General features: G+C 39.2%; 1 protein-coding gene across 1 annotated transcript in view; it reads left to right on the top strand.

Annotated features, from left to right (window-relative positions):
* The window catches only part of DGKI (diacylglycerol kinase iota), a 428,861-nt gene extending 416,708 nt beyond the window's left edge, over positions 1 to 12,153 (top strand). The window contains 1 exon segment of the mRNA XM_049094866.1: positions 1,651 to 12,153. Coding sequence (XP_048950823.1) covers positions 1,651 to 1,767 — 117 coding nt within the window. The 3' untranslated portion in view covers positions 1,768 to 12,153.
* The last annotated feature ends 7,281 nt before the right edge of the window (positions 12,154 to 19,434 follow it).

Below are 19,434 nucleotides of genomic sequence, written 5' to 3'. Positions count from 1 at the left end.
CCAACCTCATTAATAATATTGAAGACCCGTATAAGTCTATTTATACTGTAAATAAGTTGGAAAAAATATTAAAAGAGCTTTAAGCTAGTGGTTAAATATTAAATCCCAGCTAAGTATGTATAAGTAAAATTTTAGAAAGAATCAAGAGCCCCTGTTACTTTCCTTTCATCCTCTACCCACGTATCTTTGTAGGCTAGTGGAAGCAGGCTTAATTGAGCTTGATGCTCTCCATTGCAGTGACTCAAATGGAAGCTGAGAAGCCTTCGATCATTTTTTGTAATACTTGTGTGCATTTATACTTGGAGCTGTTTCTTTGGTACAATGACCATGCTTCCACCTTTTTTAACTTAATATCACTTTTATTTTTTATTTTTTATTTTTTTATTTTTTAATATCACTTTTTAAAATAGTTTTACCTGTATCTTTATCATAGAACAAAAATTAAAAGTTTCAAGGAGTGTTAAGTAATATCTATATGCATTCAAAAAAATGAAGACCTTCCTTCCTTCTACTACTGAATTCTCTTCATTGACCTTCTTCCAAAAATATCATGTGTGTGTATAAATATACATACAGCCTTATAGCAGGCTGCAAGAAATGATATGATCATTTAAGATGATGTAGAAGAACATTGAATGACATAAAAGTCATATATTTGATATTTGTGATATATTTGATATAGTAAGCAAAAAAGTGTGTTATATAATAGTATGTAAACAGAGTATGTTTTTTTAACTTTTTTTTTTTATTGAGAGAGAGAGCACAAGCAGGGGAGGAGCAGGGGGAGAGGGAGAGAGAGAATCTTAAGCAGACTCCACACTTAGCATGGAGCCTGATGCGGGGATCAATTTCATGACCCTGTGATATGACCTGAGCTGAAATCAAAAGTCAGACTACTTAACTGACTGAGCCATCCAGGTGCCCCAGAGTATAGTTTCATTTTTACAAAAAATAGTTATGTGTAGAACTATAGAAAAAGACAAAATAGCTACTCCGTAGAAGGTTAACAGCAGTTATCTTAGTATAGTGTAGGAATTATTGGCAATTTTTATTTTCTTCCTTATGCTTTTGTGCTTTTCCCTGTTTATTTAGTCAACATCCATCACTTTTATAGTCAGAAATTAAAGCACTTTTTGGAGAGATGAGATGGTTCTGAATTTGGAGAATTTAACTGAAGACTTTGAAATCAGCAAAGAAACATCTTTAGATCATTTACAACCATCTGGTCCTCTCATTTTCTGCTTGCTGCCTCCCAGAGTTTAGGATAATAGGAAGAGTCCAGCATCAGAAGTCCGAATGCCAACTTCCTACTTTTTTGTTCAGTGATTTCTATTCCTCTTCTCCTGGAAAGAATCTGGGTTCAAAACTCACTGTACCACACTGTTTCCTGCTGTGGACTCAGTTACTCTGAACTCCTGTATCCTTGGATCTCAGCCCCACCTGTTAAGTGATTATGTCTTTCTCTTGAACTTACCTAACTCACATGTTTAATGTGACAATAGATTTGAAAGTGTCTTGTGGATTCTAAAACCACAAGCATGGAAAAATCCTTTAGTGAGTAATCTTTAAATACCTCTGTACCTTTTTTTTTTTTTTTTTAAATCTCATTCCAAGTATTTGTGTCTCCTTCCTTCCCACTGTTACCTATAGGGTAAGACCCCTCAAGACAGAGCACAGCAAGCTGGAGACCCAGATTTGGCTGCTTACCTAGAAAGCTGCCAGAACTATAAGATCATTGGCCATGAGGACCTGGAAACTGCTGTTTGACCCTGGTAGATCACAAAGAGAACCTGCGCAAGTGTATCACCTGTGCCCTCCCGGCGACTGGGCAGCTCCCCTGGAAGAAGCTGATGGAATCCATAAATCTGTCTCTCTCTGCAAGAATCTGATACCATGCCACCAGTTGTTAAGGGCTACCAAGATGTACAACAGAACATGGTAGCCTACTGAGGAAGGGGCAGGATACCTGGAGATTTGTGGAATACCCAATTCCACAAAATTTGATCCTCATTGCTTCCAGCAAGTAGCATGAACTTCTGTGTTCACCTGTATAATTTATTTTCAAGATTCAAAGGATGTTCGTATAAATGGCACCGCTCCCTCCTCCCCCAATGCATTCCTGAGTCCTCTGTACCACACAATTCTACTGTAACTACCCATCATTCAAAAAATATGATCTGCTTTCTTTATGTTCAGTCTTTGAAGATCACAAGACTGTCAGAAAGTCTATGAAAACCCTCTGGATGTCCTGCAGAAACACAACTGTAAAGCTGCTTCCATTTCCAAGACAAAATATACCAAGATGATTAGTGACCTTTTGCATGTTTCCCCTCCCTCCCCAATCCCTTGTCATTATGTAGGAGCTGGGACGTGCCACATGGATGATGTCAATTTGTGCGCTATATATCTGAGGTTTGGTAAGGTGGCATGGGAGGGCATTCAGGGGCCGGCCCTGGCCGCGGGGCTGTTGCTGATAGCCATGAAAGACTGGTTCAGCTTGGGCTGTTTGCACAGCCCCATACTGCCTACGTGTAGCCATCTTTGCCTTTTGCTGCAATAGAGACGAGCAAAGGGTTCAACAAAGGCCCACGGCCAGTTTGCGGAACCACTGGATTTTAAGTGCAGTTGAAGTTGCTGAGCAGAAAACCATGTGTGGGGACTGCGATTACAGGAAATGGAGCACTGTGACAGCCTCTACTTCTAGACTTTCTTGAGTGATAATAGAAAGCAGGCTAATTGACTTGAAATAAAACAGCCAATGCAAAAGTAGCAGCATCTGTCAAAATAACTCACTTACGCAAGAAAACAGTCACTGGCATGTTGCACAGAAACTAATAAGTATAGACTGTTGGGTTACTGTGGTGAGAGGGGGCCCATTTTAGGTTCTCTTTCTAAGTTTTTGGTTCTCATCACCCCAAGTAAGCCTTGTCCCAAGGACAAAGCCTTGTTTTATGAGTTCCACTGCCAGATTTCCAGGATGGCTGGATCTTTCTGATGGATGCCTCATCTTTTACTTGTCAGGTCCCAAGGTCATACCCGATAGCACTATAACCCTATTTCTTATGTACAGGGTAGTCTAACACATTCTTTTCTCTGTTTTCCCCTATCAGAAAATTCTTAGTACAAATTGCTGTGGGAGCCTAGCTAGAAATGTGTCTCTGGCATTGGAATTACAACTTCGAATCTTGCCACAGATCAGTTGGTACCTACAGGTCCCTCTATCAGGGACTCTGTGATAACTACAATAGCAGGAGGAAAAGCCTCCTAACTTTCAGTGAGGAGGTCTACTTGCCTTGGGTATAAAACAGAAATGAAAGTGGATAAAGGGTTGTCTCAGACTAAAACTGATGTCTTCTGAGCTTTCTTCCATTTTGCTCTTAGACACAGGCAAAGTGCTTCCCTAGTGTGTCTGCATGTGAACATATAAATGATCTTTTTTCTACATTTACTTTAAAGGTCCATTGTTGACACATTGCTTATTGGAACCACATTTTGGTCACATATCATTTTGAAAGGACAGATATGAATGCTGTATTAAGTAGGAGAAACTTCTCAGTGGACGAGGATGAAGTATCTCTTTAGTCAATTCAAAATCAAATTGTTAGTGTTATTTCCAGCTGTAGGAGAACAGGTTGGTTATGAGTAATCTATTTCCATATATCAGTCTTAGAAATGGAATTATCTGTTGGGTTTTATGGTGAGGTAAGGAGGACAGCAGTAGATTGTTTCCAGAAGCTGGAAAAAAATATGTTACAGGAGAATTTAATCACTGAGCTTCATCTGGGAGTTTTTCAGTTGGTGGGACTGTCAAAGAGATGTTGTGAGGACAGAAATATAATCCTTAAAACAGACTGGAATCTGGCTTCGAATGGTGCCTTCCATTCCCTAGACTGAGCCAAACAGTTGGCCACACGGTTGGTTACGCAGCTGCCATTTCTGGGATGTAGGACTATTTTCACCAACTACCATCTCATATTTCGTTGTGATGCTTCAAAGCAGCCCAGAGAAAATTTAGGGTATAGATGGCTATGGGCCAATTCAAATAGGTCCAACTGAAGTCACAAGTAAATTCCTGGTATGAAAATTGATAAGATAATGACTACTGTAGGGTTCTGGTACATTTGGAAATCATTCCAAGCCAAAAAAAAAAAGGAAAAAAAAAAAAAAAAAGAAAGTTCTACATTATTGATGGGAAACTATGTACAACCAAGGCAAATATCCCTTTGAAGAAGTGAACAACCCTCTGGACTTGGGTTTTCCAAGAAAAGAATATAAAAAATAAGCAGAACAGTTACATATTTAATGGATTCAATATTAAACCTACCTCCTGTAGCATTTTTTTTTTTAAATTGATCACTGCATGTAACAATCTTGGGCTTCAGAAAGAGCTGAAGCCATATGCTCCAGGAGTTTCCAGCTCAGCTCAAGTATATAGTATCCCCTTTAATGGGCTATCAGAAAGCGTAGAAGCAAATGATCTGGCCCTGGCCTGTAGACCCATATCCATTTAATTTAAAAGACATAAAACTGTACACTTATAAAAATACAATTTTCTACAAAACTCCTGAGGCGGTATTGGAGAGAGGCTGTCTTAGCTGCCATTCCTCTGTGTTTGGCTCAGAAGAGCCCCTTACATAGCAGTGCTATCTACTCTTGGATTCCATGTGTAGGTTAGGTTGACAGGGAGGGGGGTAAGGAATGGAGAATTATTACAAGACAACATCAACCTTAAAGGTAGTCATTTTTGGAGCCATATATTCCAGTAGTACACATTTAATGAAATAGGAGCCAGTTAAGCTGTGCTATATCACATTCAAGGACTGTTAAAAAAAAGAAGCCAAGAAGGAAATAAACACCATGGCTGCAAATTTCACTTTGAGAGTTCTGGTTACCTCTATGGAGACTATAACCTACAACCAATGCAATTTCTGAAGAAGAGAATTTAGTTGGCAAGTGCACAGCCCTGAAATTCATGACAGCTGATGGAAAGCCCTGCACACCCCATCACTCCCTTTCCTGTCATACTAGCTGGCTTTAGCACTTAGGCAGATGTGTTTGCACCAGGAGATACTCAACAGGTAGTTTGTATTTGGGCCTTGTAACCATTTCTTTGCCTAAAGGATTTCTGAAATTTATTTACCAGACTTCTCACAATATCCATGTTTTATAATATATGGGGCAGCAGTTTTATTTTTTTACATTTTGATTTATTTAAAATATTTAGATTTTTTTAAATTATAAAGGTAGAACATGCTTTTTATAAAAAAGTTCTAATGGTACAGATGGGAATCACAGGCAAGAGGAACAAGGTGTTCCTCTGTGCTAGTGTCCTCCATCCCACTCCCCAGGGATAAACAGTGTTAACACTGATCTACATTGCTGCTTGTATGTTGTGTCAGAAAGATTGTGTGCACACAAGCCCCCACAGACCTATAGAAATCTATTTATTTGGATACATATGTGTACATATCTATATGTGTACATATATATACATATACTATACACATGTTATTACATAGGTTTCCAATAGACAAAACATTTTAGAAGCATGCTAGTCATCTCTCTATGTATAGTTAACACCAACAGGCAAAGACAAGCTAACAGAAATTTTTCATTTATTCTTTGTTGTTTCTGCTGTTGCTAAGCTCAATTCTCTTACTGCAGCCACTCCAATTGCACATGGCATTTGCTATTGCCTGCGTCATAAAATCCATGACCAAGAGGTCTCATAACAGTTCATGTTACCTTACACGAAGCATGAAACCTAGAGCCCAGAGACTTGTCTGTGCTGTTTTTGGATCTCAGATGGAAAGTTTCTTTCTCTGTAATGCTTTATAAGGTTGAATTTGCAGGGTTAACACTCAATACGTTGCCCTAATGATATTTAATGAGGGCAAGCTGCTGCCAGGAAGGTGTAGGAACTGGGATATATGGGCTGGGGGTCTGAGGAGCTCGGCTTCCTTCCAGTAGGTGTAGCTCATGAAATCATTGAAAACAGCATGATCTTTCATTCAGTTCTGCTGTTTAAACATATAATAATAGATCATTGTTGATCATTGTTGAAATGGGAGACTTTTCTAACTAGTTTTTGACATTTATTTGTATACAATAGTTTCTTTTTTTTTTTTAATTTTTATTTATTTATGATAGTCACACAGAGAGAGAGAGAGAGAGAGAGAGAGGCAGAGACACAGGCAGAGGGAGAAGCAGGCTCCATGCCGGGAGCCCGACGTGGGATTCGATCCCGGGTCTCCAGGATCACGCCCTGGGCCAAAGGCAGGCGCCAAACCGCTGCGCCACCCAGGGATCCCTATTAGTATACAATAGTTTCTACCCAGGTCTCAGTAGAACCTCTCTGAATCCCTCTACTTCCTCATTCTCTGAATTCCATATTCAGCTGATTGCTGCAGTTTTTTTTCTCTGTCTGGCTTCTCAGATGGGCTTTGTCCCATCCCTGTGCTCTGTGTCCTGATCTTCACTCATCTCTAGTCCCTCTAGTTTTCTGACCATGGCCATAGTCTTCCTGGACTTTCTGCCACTACCTTCAGTAATTTTGTCATACGGACACCCAAATTCTTCCTCAGGGATTCTGCTCAAAATGTATCAAAATGCAGTTACCCTCTGGGACAAGTATCCATTTTGTCTGAAGGATGAAGAGATGTCCACTAACTCTGATCACCTAGTTGACTGGACTATACACCTGTTATACCCATCTGTGGATTTTAGGCTGTATCCCCACAGTTTAATGAGAAGCCTAAAAATAGGAATTAAGCAAGGAGTAGTGCCTTTGGAAAAGCCACTCCCTGGACACACAGCACTGACCTGGTCCCCAAAAGAAAACAGGAAAAATAATTCTTAGGCTGTTGAAGCATTGCCGTTTACAGTAGAGATTTGCATATTGAATGGTGTCCTCATGGTAGACAGATTCCAGAGTCTATATATGTACTCAGGCATTCTGCATGCAATCATATGTTCATGAGTCAAGCATACATTTATGTATTTAATCATTTCTATTAAAAATCTATTTATCCCTCACTCTGATGCAGGCAACATGCTAAGGATCTAAGAATGAATGCAAGAACCAAAACTCTTGACTTCATGGAGCTGGCAACCTAAGAGATTCCAATGGGATCAGTTCTGCATGGGAGAAGCACAGTGTAGCAGGGAAGCATGGACTGGGGGATCCATCAGGCCTTTATCGTGCCAGTCACTCTTCAGCCAGCAATGTTTTTGTTCTAAGAAATATGACATGAGAATATGAATATGAAAGAAATGATATTTTGCATTTCCTTTCCCTAAGAGTCTTGGTAATGTTCTTAAAAACATATTTGCAACCAAGACTTTCAGATGAGACAGAAATACTACTAAAATGAGAGCTAAAACTCACGCTATGTCTTCAGGACAAAACTAGAAGCAATAGGCAAAATTTGCAGTGGGTTTTGACTGAATGCAAAGATGAAGTATAAATATTATCCAACAGTGGAGTGGGCACTCCTATGGAATTACATGTGCTTTCAGGCCCTGAGACTGTTTGAACAAAGGCTACCTGACTACCTGGGAGGGATGCTGTGATTAGGAACATTTGTCCGAGAGGCTGGAATCAGATTCTGTGAGTTTTTGAAGTTTATTTTTTTTTTTAATGATAAATGACAAGATTTCATTTTTAAAATTTATTAAGATCTTGATTTTTAATCTTTAAAAAATCCCATTGAGAGGAAAAATCTTGGAGATAATGATTTTTGGTTGCCATTAAAAACAATTTAAACCAGCTAAGCCTGAATTTAAGAGCTAGTGCAAAGAAAACATACTGAGAGGTCTAACTTACTCCAAAATGCTGCTTGAAGCATCATGGATTTTGATGAATGTCCTTAGGCATTCTTAAGTCACATTAGAAATTGGTTTTACTGTTCATCCAACAACAACAAAAAAAGTGCTGTGATTTGATATTCTTACAATTAAATGGACTACAACCACAGAAGAAAATTTTGCCCAAAAGATATTTAGGAGCCAAGTAAATGTATGCAAAAGACAATCAAGGAAAATGCCTTTGCTTCTGCTGCAGGCATGATAACTACTAGGGAGGGCTCACCCATGATGATAAGTGATGATTCTGAACATTTTCCCAAGTTTTCATATTTGAGCCAAATGGCATCTGAAAGGGATCCCTTCATGGCGGGAACAACCTAAACTCTCTTGTTTCTCAATCTTTTAATGAAATGCATATAGCTTTCAAAAGAAAATAGTTTAAACAACTCAAATCTATACTGCTTACTGTTATTGATACTGTCTACTGCAATTTCAGTATTTTAAGAAAAATTTAGTGTTTTAGCATTTCGGTGCAGTTGTGACACCTTTGAGCTTCAGTACAAACCCATGAGGTGGATAATGCAGGTAATCCATTTTAGGTGATAAAACCAAATCTCAACACAGTGAATTCACCTTGCACGGATGCATATAGTAAGTGGTAAAACTGCAGTCAGAACTAGGATCTCTAGATATTACAGGCTAACACATCCACAGTAGATGTTTGCTACATCCAGTAATTTCCCACCACTGCCTGCGATGCTGTTTCACGTCATTCAGATTTCCATTCTCCAAATTGAGAAGGTGCCTCCTTGAAAAGATAATGATTTAGTATCCCATAGCAAGAATTGAGTAGAACTGAGGGAAAATATGGAGTTACAAAGTCAGAGTTTTTGCTACCAGAGGCTTATCGGTTGGGCAAATTTCAAGGAATAAAAGATCAAATGTTTTGGTGCCAAGGTGGATTTCACGAGAAGAAGTGAACACTGAGGACGACTTCCTGGTTTCTCTGTGGTTCTCAACATTTAAAAATGTTAGTACTATCTTCTTTCCTTGGATGTCACTATTGGAATGAGATTTTAGAATTCTGTGTCCCGGAAAATGTTGACGATGGCTTGCCATTCAAGACTCCCTTGTTTTAAGTGGGTGGGCATGCAAAGCTGCATCTGTCATACAGTCACATAGGTAGAGGCCTCGTAGACCCACAGGAAGTCCTGCTGACCTTGAAATGGGAAGAATAAACAGACCTGAGGGATTCTTCACTTCCGGATCTCATATTTTACAAAAAGGCACCTGGATGGGCAGATCAGTGACTATGTAGAAGAAGGATATTTGATCTGGAAAGAGGACAAAGTTAGATTAGGAACAGGAATGTTTGGAGGAGCCGGGTAAAGTAGAATGGTGAGATTCAAATTCCATACAGCAGATAATTTGTAGAATAAAGCAAGGACAGAAGAGTTCAGAACTGACATGAAAAGGATGGGGCATTATTACTTCTAGAAGGATTTCTCTTTTTCCGGAAAAATGGGTGGGGCTTTCTAAAAAGCAAAGTGACTTACTGCAGCTAGGATTTCTTTTAGTATTTAAGCAAAAATTGAACAACCAAATGAGGGAACAGGAAAAAGCTTTAGTCTAAGCTCCCTCCTTAATCGTGAGGGAGCTTAGACTAAAAGACTTCTGTGATATTTTCTAGTTTTAGATGTCAATGATTTCAGACTCAAGGAGAACTCATTTAGAGTCCCTGGCTTCTCTAGGTTCCTGCCACGTAGATGGCAATTAAAGCTATTTTGTGGAAACACCAGTCATTGTAAATATATCCCAGATCATTGAGAAGCAAGTATTTCATGACCTTCTAAAACAATTTTCTTTGTTTATATACACACCTGCAAATGTGTACATGCACGCACACCCCCCCCCCCCACACACACACACTCTGTCTGTTGCTAGCTGTTTCCCAAATCTCCTAAGATATATGTTTCTACTAAGGCAGAACAGTCACAGGTTCAGTAACTTTAAAAAAAGGATCTAGTATTCATTTTCCTACTCTCTACCCATTTGTTGTTTGGGGTGTGTGGTTGTGGCTGGGGCTTGGAAGGGGCAGATCTCTTTTCTGGTAAAGAGGCAAAAAGGCCATTTTTGTAGCTTGTTGCCATTAAGTAGGACTTAGTCTTGTGTCACTAGACTGAAATGTTGCTATAATGTTTGTAGACTATAGGTTTTTTTAAAACCCATTTTTAAAATCTTATAAGATTTTTAGAGAGAGAGAGCATGTGTGCCCAAGTTGGAGGAGGGGGAGAGGGAGAGAATGTTTCAAGCAGATTCCCTGCTGAGCAAGGAGCCCATTGTGGGGCTCTGTCCCACAGCCTATGAGATCATGACCCCAGTTGAAACCAAGAGTCCCACGCTTAACTGACTGAGCCACCAGGTGTTCTGTGGACTATAGTTTTAATTGCTTATCCTCCCTTATTTCCATATTAGGCCTGGTTCCTAGATTTCAGGTTGGCTCAATGGAAGGCACTGTTGAGATAGTCTTTAAAAATGAACTCTTATCTGGAATCTTGCTCAGAAAATGCTCCCACTCCACCTTCTCCCCCACCTCACCGTTACCCTTGCCTTGGGAAGGTAAAGGAAGAGCAGGGATATGATAAAGGAAAAAAGATTTGCAGGAGTAGAGCAATAATAAGGCTCAGTCTTTACACAAATTGCCATGGCAACCCACAAATAAATAATATATACACTCAGCAAACTTTGATCCTCATGAAAAGCAAATTCAGAAGATGTATAAAAAGATTGAACTTATTCAGTGGCTTCAAGGACTATCATGAAATTTTCAATCTATGTAGCTTAGAAAAATTATGTGTGGAATTTAGGGGAAGAGAGGGTTCCTGTAATAGAACTTTCTGATAGAGCTTTCCTCAGGACTGGGTTGTTTGTTAAAGGAGTTTCTCTAAGTGCTCATAGGAGGTTAGACCTGTCCACAGATTTGTGATGGTCTATGGTAAAATTTGAGAGAAATAAGGACAACTTAGGGTTTTTTTTTTTCATAAGTCTAAATATATACAATCCTTAAAAATTCAAAGGCTAACTTTTTTATTTTGGGGTTTACACATAACCTTCTTAAAATTATAGAATAGGAAATGTTTACAAATTGTCTTTACTTGTAAAAATAAACCAATGACAGCTCCAAACTGGTTTACCTTATATTTTGTTTGAAATTTATAGGTAACTCTGTGAGATATGTTGGCGAGATTTATCACTTTTAAGATACTATCTAGCTTTGATACTTACTGCACCTCGTATAATGAATCCAAATGGTTCCTGACCATTGGGTTTTTGGGTTTTATTAACACTACAATTTTTCATTGGCTGTCCTCAATTCCTTATTGGTTGGACTGAGGCTCTGACCACATGCATAATTTCCAACACGACTAGAACTCAGATTGATGCTAACATCCTGATTGTGGGCTGGGAAGCGTGGGCTTCTTGCTATCCTGGGAAATGAGATTCAGAACTTTCATAGACATAATATTCTAGCAAAATAGAATATTTTGCAAAACACATCTTTGAAAGGGTAGAGTTTGAATTAGTCTCAGCAAAGGTTAGGTAGTCTGTTTTTTAGGTTACTATTTATGTTTTACCAATGATTAAGTGACAACCATGAATCTGAATATAATACGGATCCTAGCTGATCAAAAGAGGGGAAAACCATTCCTGTTAAGAGTTAAAGGAACAGAGGACAATCTCGGTTCCTTACGAATGAATATATTTTGTTTAATTTGATTTCTGAGTGTGAAAAGATTCTTGGGCATCCAGAGAACCCTTGGCTGGGGGTAGTTCACTCTCAGAGGCTACATCTGTATGAAGAGTTGCAGCCACATTATAAAGGGCTCTTTCATGATTTCTGATTATGCCCTAGCACATCCCAGAGCCATGATTTTGCAAAGCTGCCAGCTGGCAGGTGGAATCCCCCCCACCCCAAAAAAAAAAAAAAAAAAAAAAAGAAAGTAGCAGCTGTGGCAGTAGATTGATGAAGTTTTATTTCCAGGTGAAGTGGGATCCAGATAATACAAAATGGAGGGGGGGGGGGTGGGAAGGGTGGGGAGGGGAAGGGAAGAATGGATTTTTTTGTAACAAAGTCATAAAGTATTTTTCCCTAATTTTCTTGCATTTCCTATTTATATAAAGTATCTTGATCACTGTGTTGCTCTACAGAGATTTTCAACAGAATTTCATTTGGGAGACTGAACTAATCTCTGAAAACGAAATTGACTAGTTACAGTTACTTTTTGGACACTTTTTCTGTATTGTGAATTGTGTGGCAATGTACAGAATAAAAATTAAGAAACATAACTAGTTTCTTTTCTTCTGTTACTAGCTGCTAGGTGTAGTCGGTGGGAGCACTGGCCGTAACGGTAGTTAAGTTAGAGTTTCGGTATCATGAGCTAAGCAAAGATTGGCTGTTAGACAAGGCAGAAAGGGATCCCTGACAAGGAAGAAGGTATAAAAAATAAAAAAGATTTCTTCTTTCAAGATGGACTAATAGGGTACTTGGTGGCTCAGCCGGTTAAGTGTCTGCCTTCAGCTGCTTCCCCCTCTCCCTCTGCCCTTCGCCCTGCTTGTGCTCTCTTGTGTGCTCTCTCTCACTCTCTCAAATAAATAAATCAAATCTTAAAAAATAAAATAAAAGATGGACTAATAGAGGCCACATTTACCCTTCCACCTGAGTAAAGAACATCTGTATATAAAACAGTGATTGTTAGGACACCGGGCGTGAGTCGAAGAAAGACAGTGGTCCCTAAGAGATGGCAGTTAGCTGCATGATTGTGCCATTTTACAGACTTCAACGTTTCCAGACAGTGGCTCAGAGCCTGGCAGATTTCCTGAGTTGGGGAGACCGAGGCAACCAGTGCTTACAGAGCGGAATATCAGGAAACTACACGGAGCCCCACAAATCTGCAGAGACCCCCCTGCCACACACACACCCCCTTAGTTATTCAGGAAAACACTTGGGCGTGTGTGTGTGTGTGTGTGTGTGTGTGTGTGAAGCTTGCCCAGACTTTGAAGAACTGTCCCAAATACTTAGAAGGAACAACAACCAGTACTCTCACATGGCTGGGAATGATGCCCTTTGCCACCAGCCATGCCCACCCCTTCCATCTACTCAGCTACAGCTTTTATTTTTTTTTTTTAATTTTTTTTTAATTTTTATTTATTTATGATAGTCACAGAGAGAGAGAGAGAGGCAGAGACACAGGCAGAAGGAGAAGCAGGCTCCATGCACCGGGAGCCTGACGTGGGATTCGATCCCGGGTCTCCAGGATCGCGCCCTGGGCCAAAGGCAGGCGCTAAACCACTGCGCCACCCAGGGATCCCTACAGCTTTTATTTCTTAACAAAATGTCACACATCTCCACTCCGGCCACAGTGGCAATCGCTATGATGGTTTTGTATGAAGCGTAACACATCCTCATCTCTTGTCCCTCTACTTCTCAACTTCTATAACTATATTCCCTGTCACAAATGTGCATTTTACTTTTTTTAAGTTTTTTGTTAATTCCAGTATAGTTAACATACAGGATTATATTTGTTTCAAGTCTACAATATAATGATTCAACAATTCTGTACATCACTGGGTGCTCATCACATTAAGTGTACTCTGAATCCTCTTCACTTCTTTGCCCCAACCCACCTCCCCTCTGGTAAACCACCCATTTGTTCTCTGTAGTTAAGAATCTGTTCCTTGGTTCCTCTCCTTTTATTCCCCCTTCATTTTGTTTCTTATATCCCACATATGTGTGGAGTCATGGTGTGACTGGCTTATTTTGCATGGTCTTATACTCTCTACCTCCACCCATGTTGTTTCAAAAGGCAACATTTCATTCTTTTTTTTTATGCCTGAGTAATATTTCTCACAAACACACACATACACACACACACAACCTCTTCCTTATCCATTAATCTATTGATGGACACTTGCTCTGTTTCCATAGTTTGGCTATTGTAAATAATACTTCAATAAACATAGAGATACATATATCCTTTGAAATTATTATTATTTTTTTTATTTTTGGGGTAAATACCCAGTAGTGCAATTACTGGATTGTAAGGTAGTTCTACTCTTAATTTTTTGAAAAAGATTTTTTTTTTTTATTTATTCATGAGAGACACAGAGAGAGAGAGAGGCAGAGACACAGGCAGAAGGAGAAGCAGGCTCCATGCAGGGAGCCCGATGTGTGACTCGATCCTGGGTCTCCAGGATCACACCCTGGCTGAAGGTGGCACTAAACCACTGAGCTACCTAGACTTCCCTATTCTTAATTTTTTGAGGAACCTCCATACTGTTTTCCACAGTGGCTGCACCAGTTTGCATTCCCACCAACAGTACACAAGTGTTCCTTTTCCTCCACATTCTCACCAACACTTGTTGTTTATTGTGTTTTTTTTTCTTTTAGCCATTCTGACAGGTGTGAAGTTTTACCTCATTATACTTTTGATTTGCATTTCCCTGATAATGAGTGATGCTGACCATCTTTTCACGCATCTTTTGGCACTCTGTATATCTTCTTTGGATGAACGTCTATTCATGCCTTTGGCCCATTTTCAATTGGGTAACTTTTTGGGGAGTGTTGACTTATTTAAGTTCTTTATATATTTTGGATACTAACTCTTTATAAGATATGTCATTTGCAAAAATCTCCCATTTATAGGTTGTCTTTTAGTTTTATTGATTATTTCCTTCACTGTACAGAACTCTGTTTTGATATAGTCTACAGATGTGCATTTTACATTCTGTTTCATACCAATGTTAAAAGTTCTACATATTATCAGTTTTTTTAGTTCTAAGGTTTCAAAGTTAAGAACACATACATTCATTAGCATGGCATGTTAATGTGTACCTCAGAGGCAAATAGTAAGCTACAGTTACATTTTTTTTCTGAAGCTTTTCAAGGCCACCCAAATGCCAAGGAAAGACAATGTTCTGTCATTCAGATCAAATCATTTTTCTTACCACTTCTTTTTAGATTGCTCTGCTTCATATTTAGACCTTTTGATACTGTTTTTTTTTTTCTTTCTCTTGGTGTTGGTTGTTGAAAGATACAACACACACACACACACACAGATTTTTTCTTTTTTTTTTTTTCTTTTTTAGATTTTTTCATTATGTCTCTAGGATCATTGATCTCCTGTGTCATTCTGGAATCCATTTCATTCTTTTTTCTGAAGGCACCTCAGAGCCCAGTGGCTTCCTGTTCTAATTTTGATGAGCTTTTTCCTCGTAATGCTGTACAACTATCACCTTAGGCTTTTCTTCTTTGGATTTCCACATTTGTCTTATCACTTTTAACTCATGTGTTTCTTAGTTTCTTGATTTGCTGGAGTATAGTCACAAATTACTTAAAACTAAACACTAGGGAAATAAATTCTCTGAGTTCTTGCAAGTCTTAAAATGGCTATTTTGCCTCTTAAAGTTTGTCTGTCTTTGGGATTCTGGTGGCAATATCATTTTTCCTTAGAAATCTGGAAAATCTTAGGGAAAAGAAGGCCCAAGCGTTTTGTGAAAAGTAGAAACTAATTTGCCAATACATTAAAATCACAGAGTCCTATGTTATGGGAGCAGAATGACTCTAGAAAGCATGTGGAATAACTTTGTTTTGCACAGGAGGAAACCAAGGTTCAAAGAGATGGAAAGCGCTGCTCAAGATCACACAGCTAACTGTGCCAGGGAGACTTCACCAAAGCTCAGGGGCTCATTTGCCCCCTCCTCATTTGCAACTCCTATTGCAATAGCATGTTCAAATGCTTTGGATGCTGTCTGAAGGAGCTACTGGGGTAAAACAAAGAGATGCTTGTAGCAGAAAAGAATGCACTGGATTCCAGCCTAGCTCTGCTCCTAAGGAGCTATGGTTCTTGATCTCCTTTAGTTCAACTTTCCTGATGTGTAGAATAAGCCTGTACAAATGATAGGCTTCGGAGGGCCCCTTTCTTTTCTCAAGTAGTGAAATTCTCTAAAGAGGTTTTTAAAAAAGTTTTTATTTATTTAATTTGAGAGAGAGAAAGAAAGGGGGGAGAGGAGGGAGAGAGAGAGAGAGAGACTCTCAAGCAGCTCTGTGCTAAGCACAGAGCTGATGCCGAGCTCTGTCCCATGGCCCTGAGATCATGACATGAGCTGAAACCAAGAATCCATCTCTTAACTGACTGAGCCACCCAAGTGACCCTGAAGGGGATCTTTTAGTTGAAAGTCATTATAAAGATGGAAAAAGCTTCAAAATGACCTCCATTTGAGCTCCTCCCTTTGGAAAACATTACTAAAGCTATCCCCCAAATATCTTGTTTGAGCACTATTTGTCATAGCTTTCATAACTGGTTAGCATTTTAAAAATCTAAAACAAATGCATTTTTAATAAGATATCTCTGGCTCCAACCCTTGAAAATTTTTATATGCACTTGTTTTCAGGGATCAGTGCAGTGAGTCACAGGTTGGTAGCTCCCTGACTCTACAGGCTATCACTTCTGAGGAATAGAGATAATTAGCTCAGTTTTGTACAGATGGAAAGGACCAGAACTTACACGGAGCACAGATACTTAATAACTATTAGATGTTACAATTACATCTCAGCTATGGTGATGATAACAAGGAAGGATGTTTCTCCTTCACTGACCAATCTAATTAGGTTGTGAGGTTTCTTTTTGGCTTGACATTGTCTGAATCCATAGAGACAGCTGTGGTTTTGACACCTATGTTACTGATGACAGGTGGGGTGAACTTGGTCATGTAATACTGTTTCTCAGCCTCAGTAATGTACCAACCATTTCTCAACCATCGGAAATGTAGAAAACAATACTACCAACCAAGTGGAGTTTTGGGGACATGAAATGAGATATTGGCTGAAAGAATATTAAGAACAAAGCCTAACACATAGTAAGTGCTCAATAAATTGTGCCCATGAAAATGTGCTGGGGAGGATTGCTTTGGTGACATGCTTATCACATTTCTTGCACTTTCCCTGCCCTACAGGGCAGGGGACAAGGTGAAAGGAGAGCGACTATACATACTCACCTTAGATGACTTAGTTTGCTTGATTGTCTTTTCTCTGACATGAAGTTCCTAATCTAAAGTTTGCCTCAATCCTTTTTACTCTCTCTGGCTTGTAAAAATGCCTTAAAAATTAAAGATATACGCATTTTGACAGTGATAAATACGGCACAATTCTGAAAACTTAAATTGAGAGAAAATATGGAATAAATAGACCCAAAAGCTAGAAATGAGAATGGAAAAGAAAATTCATCAGCTTTATTGTAAGTCTAGTTTCAGATGATGTCAGTCTGTGGGCATTGCTGGTTTAAGAAACCACTGTGCTGTCTCTTGTAATTGCATACACACATAACCCATATTAACAATTTAGTTAGGTCTAGGGATAATTTTCTTATTTTAATTTACCTATTTTTAAACAGTCTTTATTCTTCTGAGAATCCCAAATTTCTAGACTCAGATGGTATAGAGCCAAACTTGTGAAGATTCTTTCATAACATGAAAACCTCTGACAATGGGTAAGCTGTAGTGGTATTCTTTATGCCCACCAGATTACCCATACAGTTCAGTTTCGGCTTCTGTGTCTAGTCCCATTCCTTGAAGCCTCTCTTTAAGTGTCCTGTATTCATAACTTTTATTCTCAGCTTTGGAATTACATGGAGTCTGACCCCCCTGAATTTAGGTTTTTGGGGCCTTGTGGTGAGGTTTTTTTTTTGTGTTTTTGTTTTTGTTTTGTTTTGTTTTGTTTTGTACTGCACGGAAAGGAAAATGCTTCTTCAGCCCAAACCTAGGGTTTGCAATGAAGACCATGATATATTCACATGAATTAAGGCCTTTCATCGTCACTGATGATGGGTATAAAATACAGGCATGCAAGCTGTTTTTAATTATCTGTATAGAAAACTCAATGGCAACAGTTTGCGCTGGCTCAGTGAGCTGCTGGCTCATTGCAGAAAGAGATTACAGCTGCCCTGGCTGCCAACGACAAACTCATTCCTCTGACAGAGGCAATCAGGGGTGAGATTCTCAACTCCGGTAGCAGTAGCCTAAAAGGTACATGCTTAATTACCAAATATGAAATGGCCATTTTGGTTGTCAAGAGTAGGGTGATCCAGAAGGGATGGAATTTTCTTGCTCTAACCCAAACCCAACGCATATTTTTCATTCTACTATTTTGTCTAAAAAGAAGTAGGGAATTAAGGTTGGATGAGCAACAATTACTAAATATCATCCATGGGATCTGTGCTAGAATAATATCCTAGTTACCTGATTTAATAGTCCCACTCAAGAAAAATGAATCTTTCAGAAATGTGTTAGTACTATTGCCATTTTTCTATTTTCAAGGAACAAAACATGGGCTGTGGGAGCCCTGATCAGAAGCTATTTCAGTCTCCTGACTTTTTCAATTGAACCAGAGATCCCATACTTGTATTTCTGGTCAACTGCTATTTTATGGCCCATATGAACCCTGCCTCCTGGTCTTAATGTCCTGTATAATCCCCTTCCTCATTGACCTTGGGTTTGTCCCTTTTGCTAATGTTCCTTTTAGCTGGTGTGAAGCAAGTAGTGGTTTGATAGGTGCTTGCCTACTGGGGCTTGTCCCTCTTGTATGCTCTTTCTGGGGACTCAGCACCATTCCAACTTAGCCACACAGGGAGACATGCAGAGAGAGAAAGATGTTGAGCCAGCCCTGATCTGTTTCAGCCCCCCCAGTGGAGGCATCCATCCAATGGGTGATTGAAGAGGACATATCGGATGGTCCAGTCCAGTGTGTAGCAGAGCAGAGCTGCCCTGACAAGTCCAGTCCAAGCGGCAGAATCATGAGCAAATAAATGATTTTGGGGTGGTTCGAAACAAAGCCATGGATAACTGAATCTGAGTCTCATTATCTGGAACGATGCAGCCTGATTGGCTTGACCATTTGTGATCCGTTCCCTTATGTTAGTGAAGACAGGAAAAGGAACACTTACATGATTTTTTTAGCCCACCAATAATTGAATTTGTACATTGAAGTGGCCTGATTCTATGCTATAGAATCAGAATTATGGAGTTGGAGAGTCCTCACACGGTATTTATTTGTATTTTCAAACTCTCCAGCCAGAAAATTAAAAAAACAAAAACAAAAACAAAAACACAAAAACCCTGGAGTCCACACAAGTTAAACTAGGAATAGAATTCAAGCCTCATAATTCTCCCAGTATCTGTATGATGTTGACTCTAGTGGTTTCCAACACTTTCATGGACACAGACCACTGTTAACAACACTGGAACATATAGTTAATGCTAAATTAATATGAATTAATTTATTTGCTTTATTGTTCTTTTTCTGCTCATGTTCACCAAAAGCTGTCAGATTCACAGCTATATCTGTATCAAAGGACACAGTTTAGGCTGATAATCACATCTTTGAAAGGAAAGCTAAGAAATTATCTGTAGGGAAACAGCTTCCAGCCACTTTCTGGCCTCATAAAGAAGCAGCTATGTCTGCAGTCACCCCATAATATAGAATATTTTAGCCTCAATGACTTGTGATTTGAGAATTCTGCTTTTATAAAAAAATACCCACTTACTGATCTGGAGAAGTTTTTTAAAAATATTTTA

The sequence above is a fragment of the Canis lupus genome, chromosome 16, assembly GCF_003254725.2.
Source record: "Canis lupus dingo isolate Sandy chromosome 16, ASM325472v2, whole genome shotgun sequence".
Lineage (NCBI taxonomy): Eukaryota > Metazoa > Chordata > Mammalia > Carnivora > Canidae > Canis > Canis lupus.
Note: the sequence above shows the minus strand (reverse complement) of the source record. Positions and strands in the feature narration are given on the sequence as shown.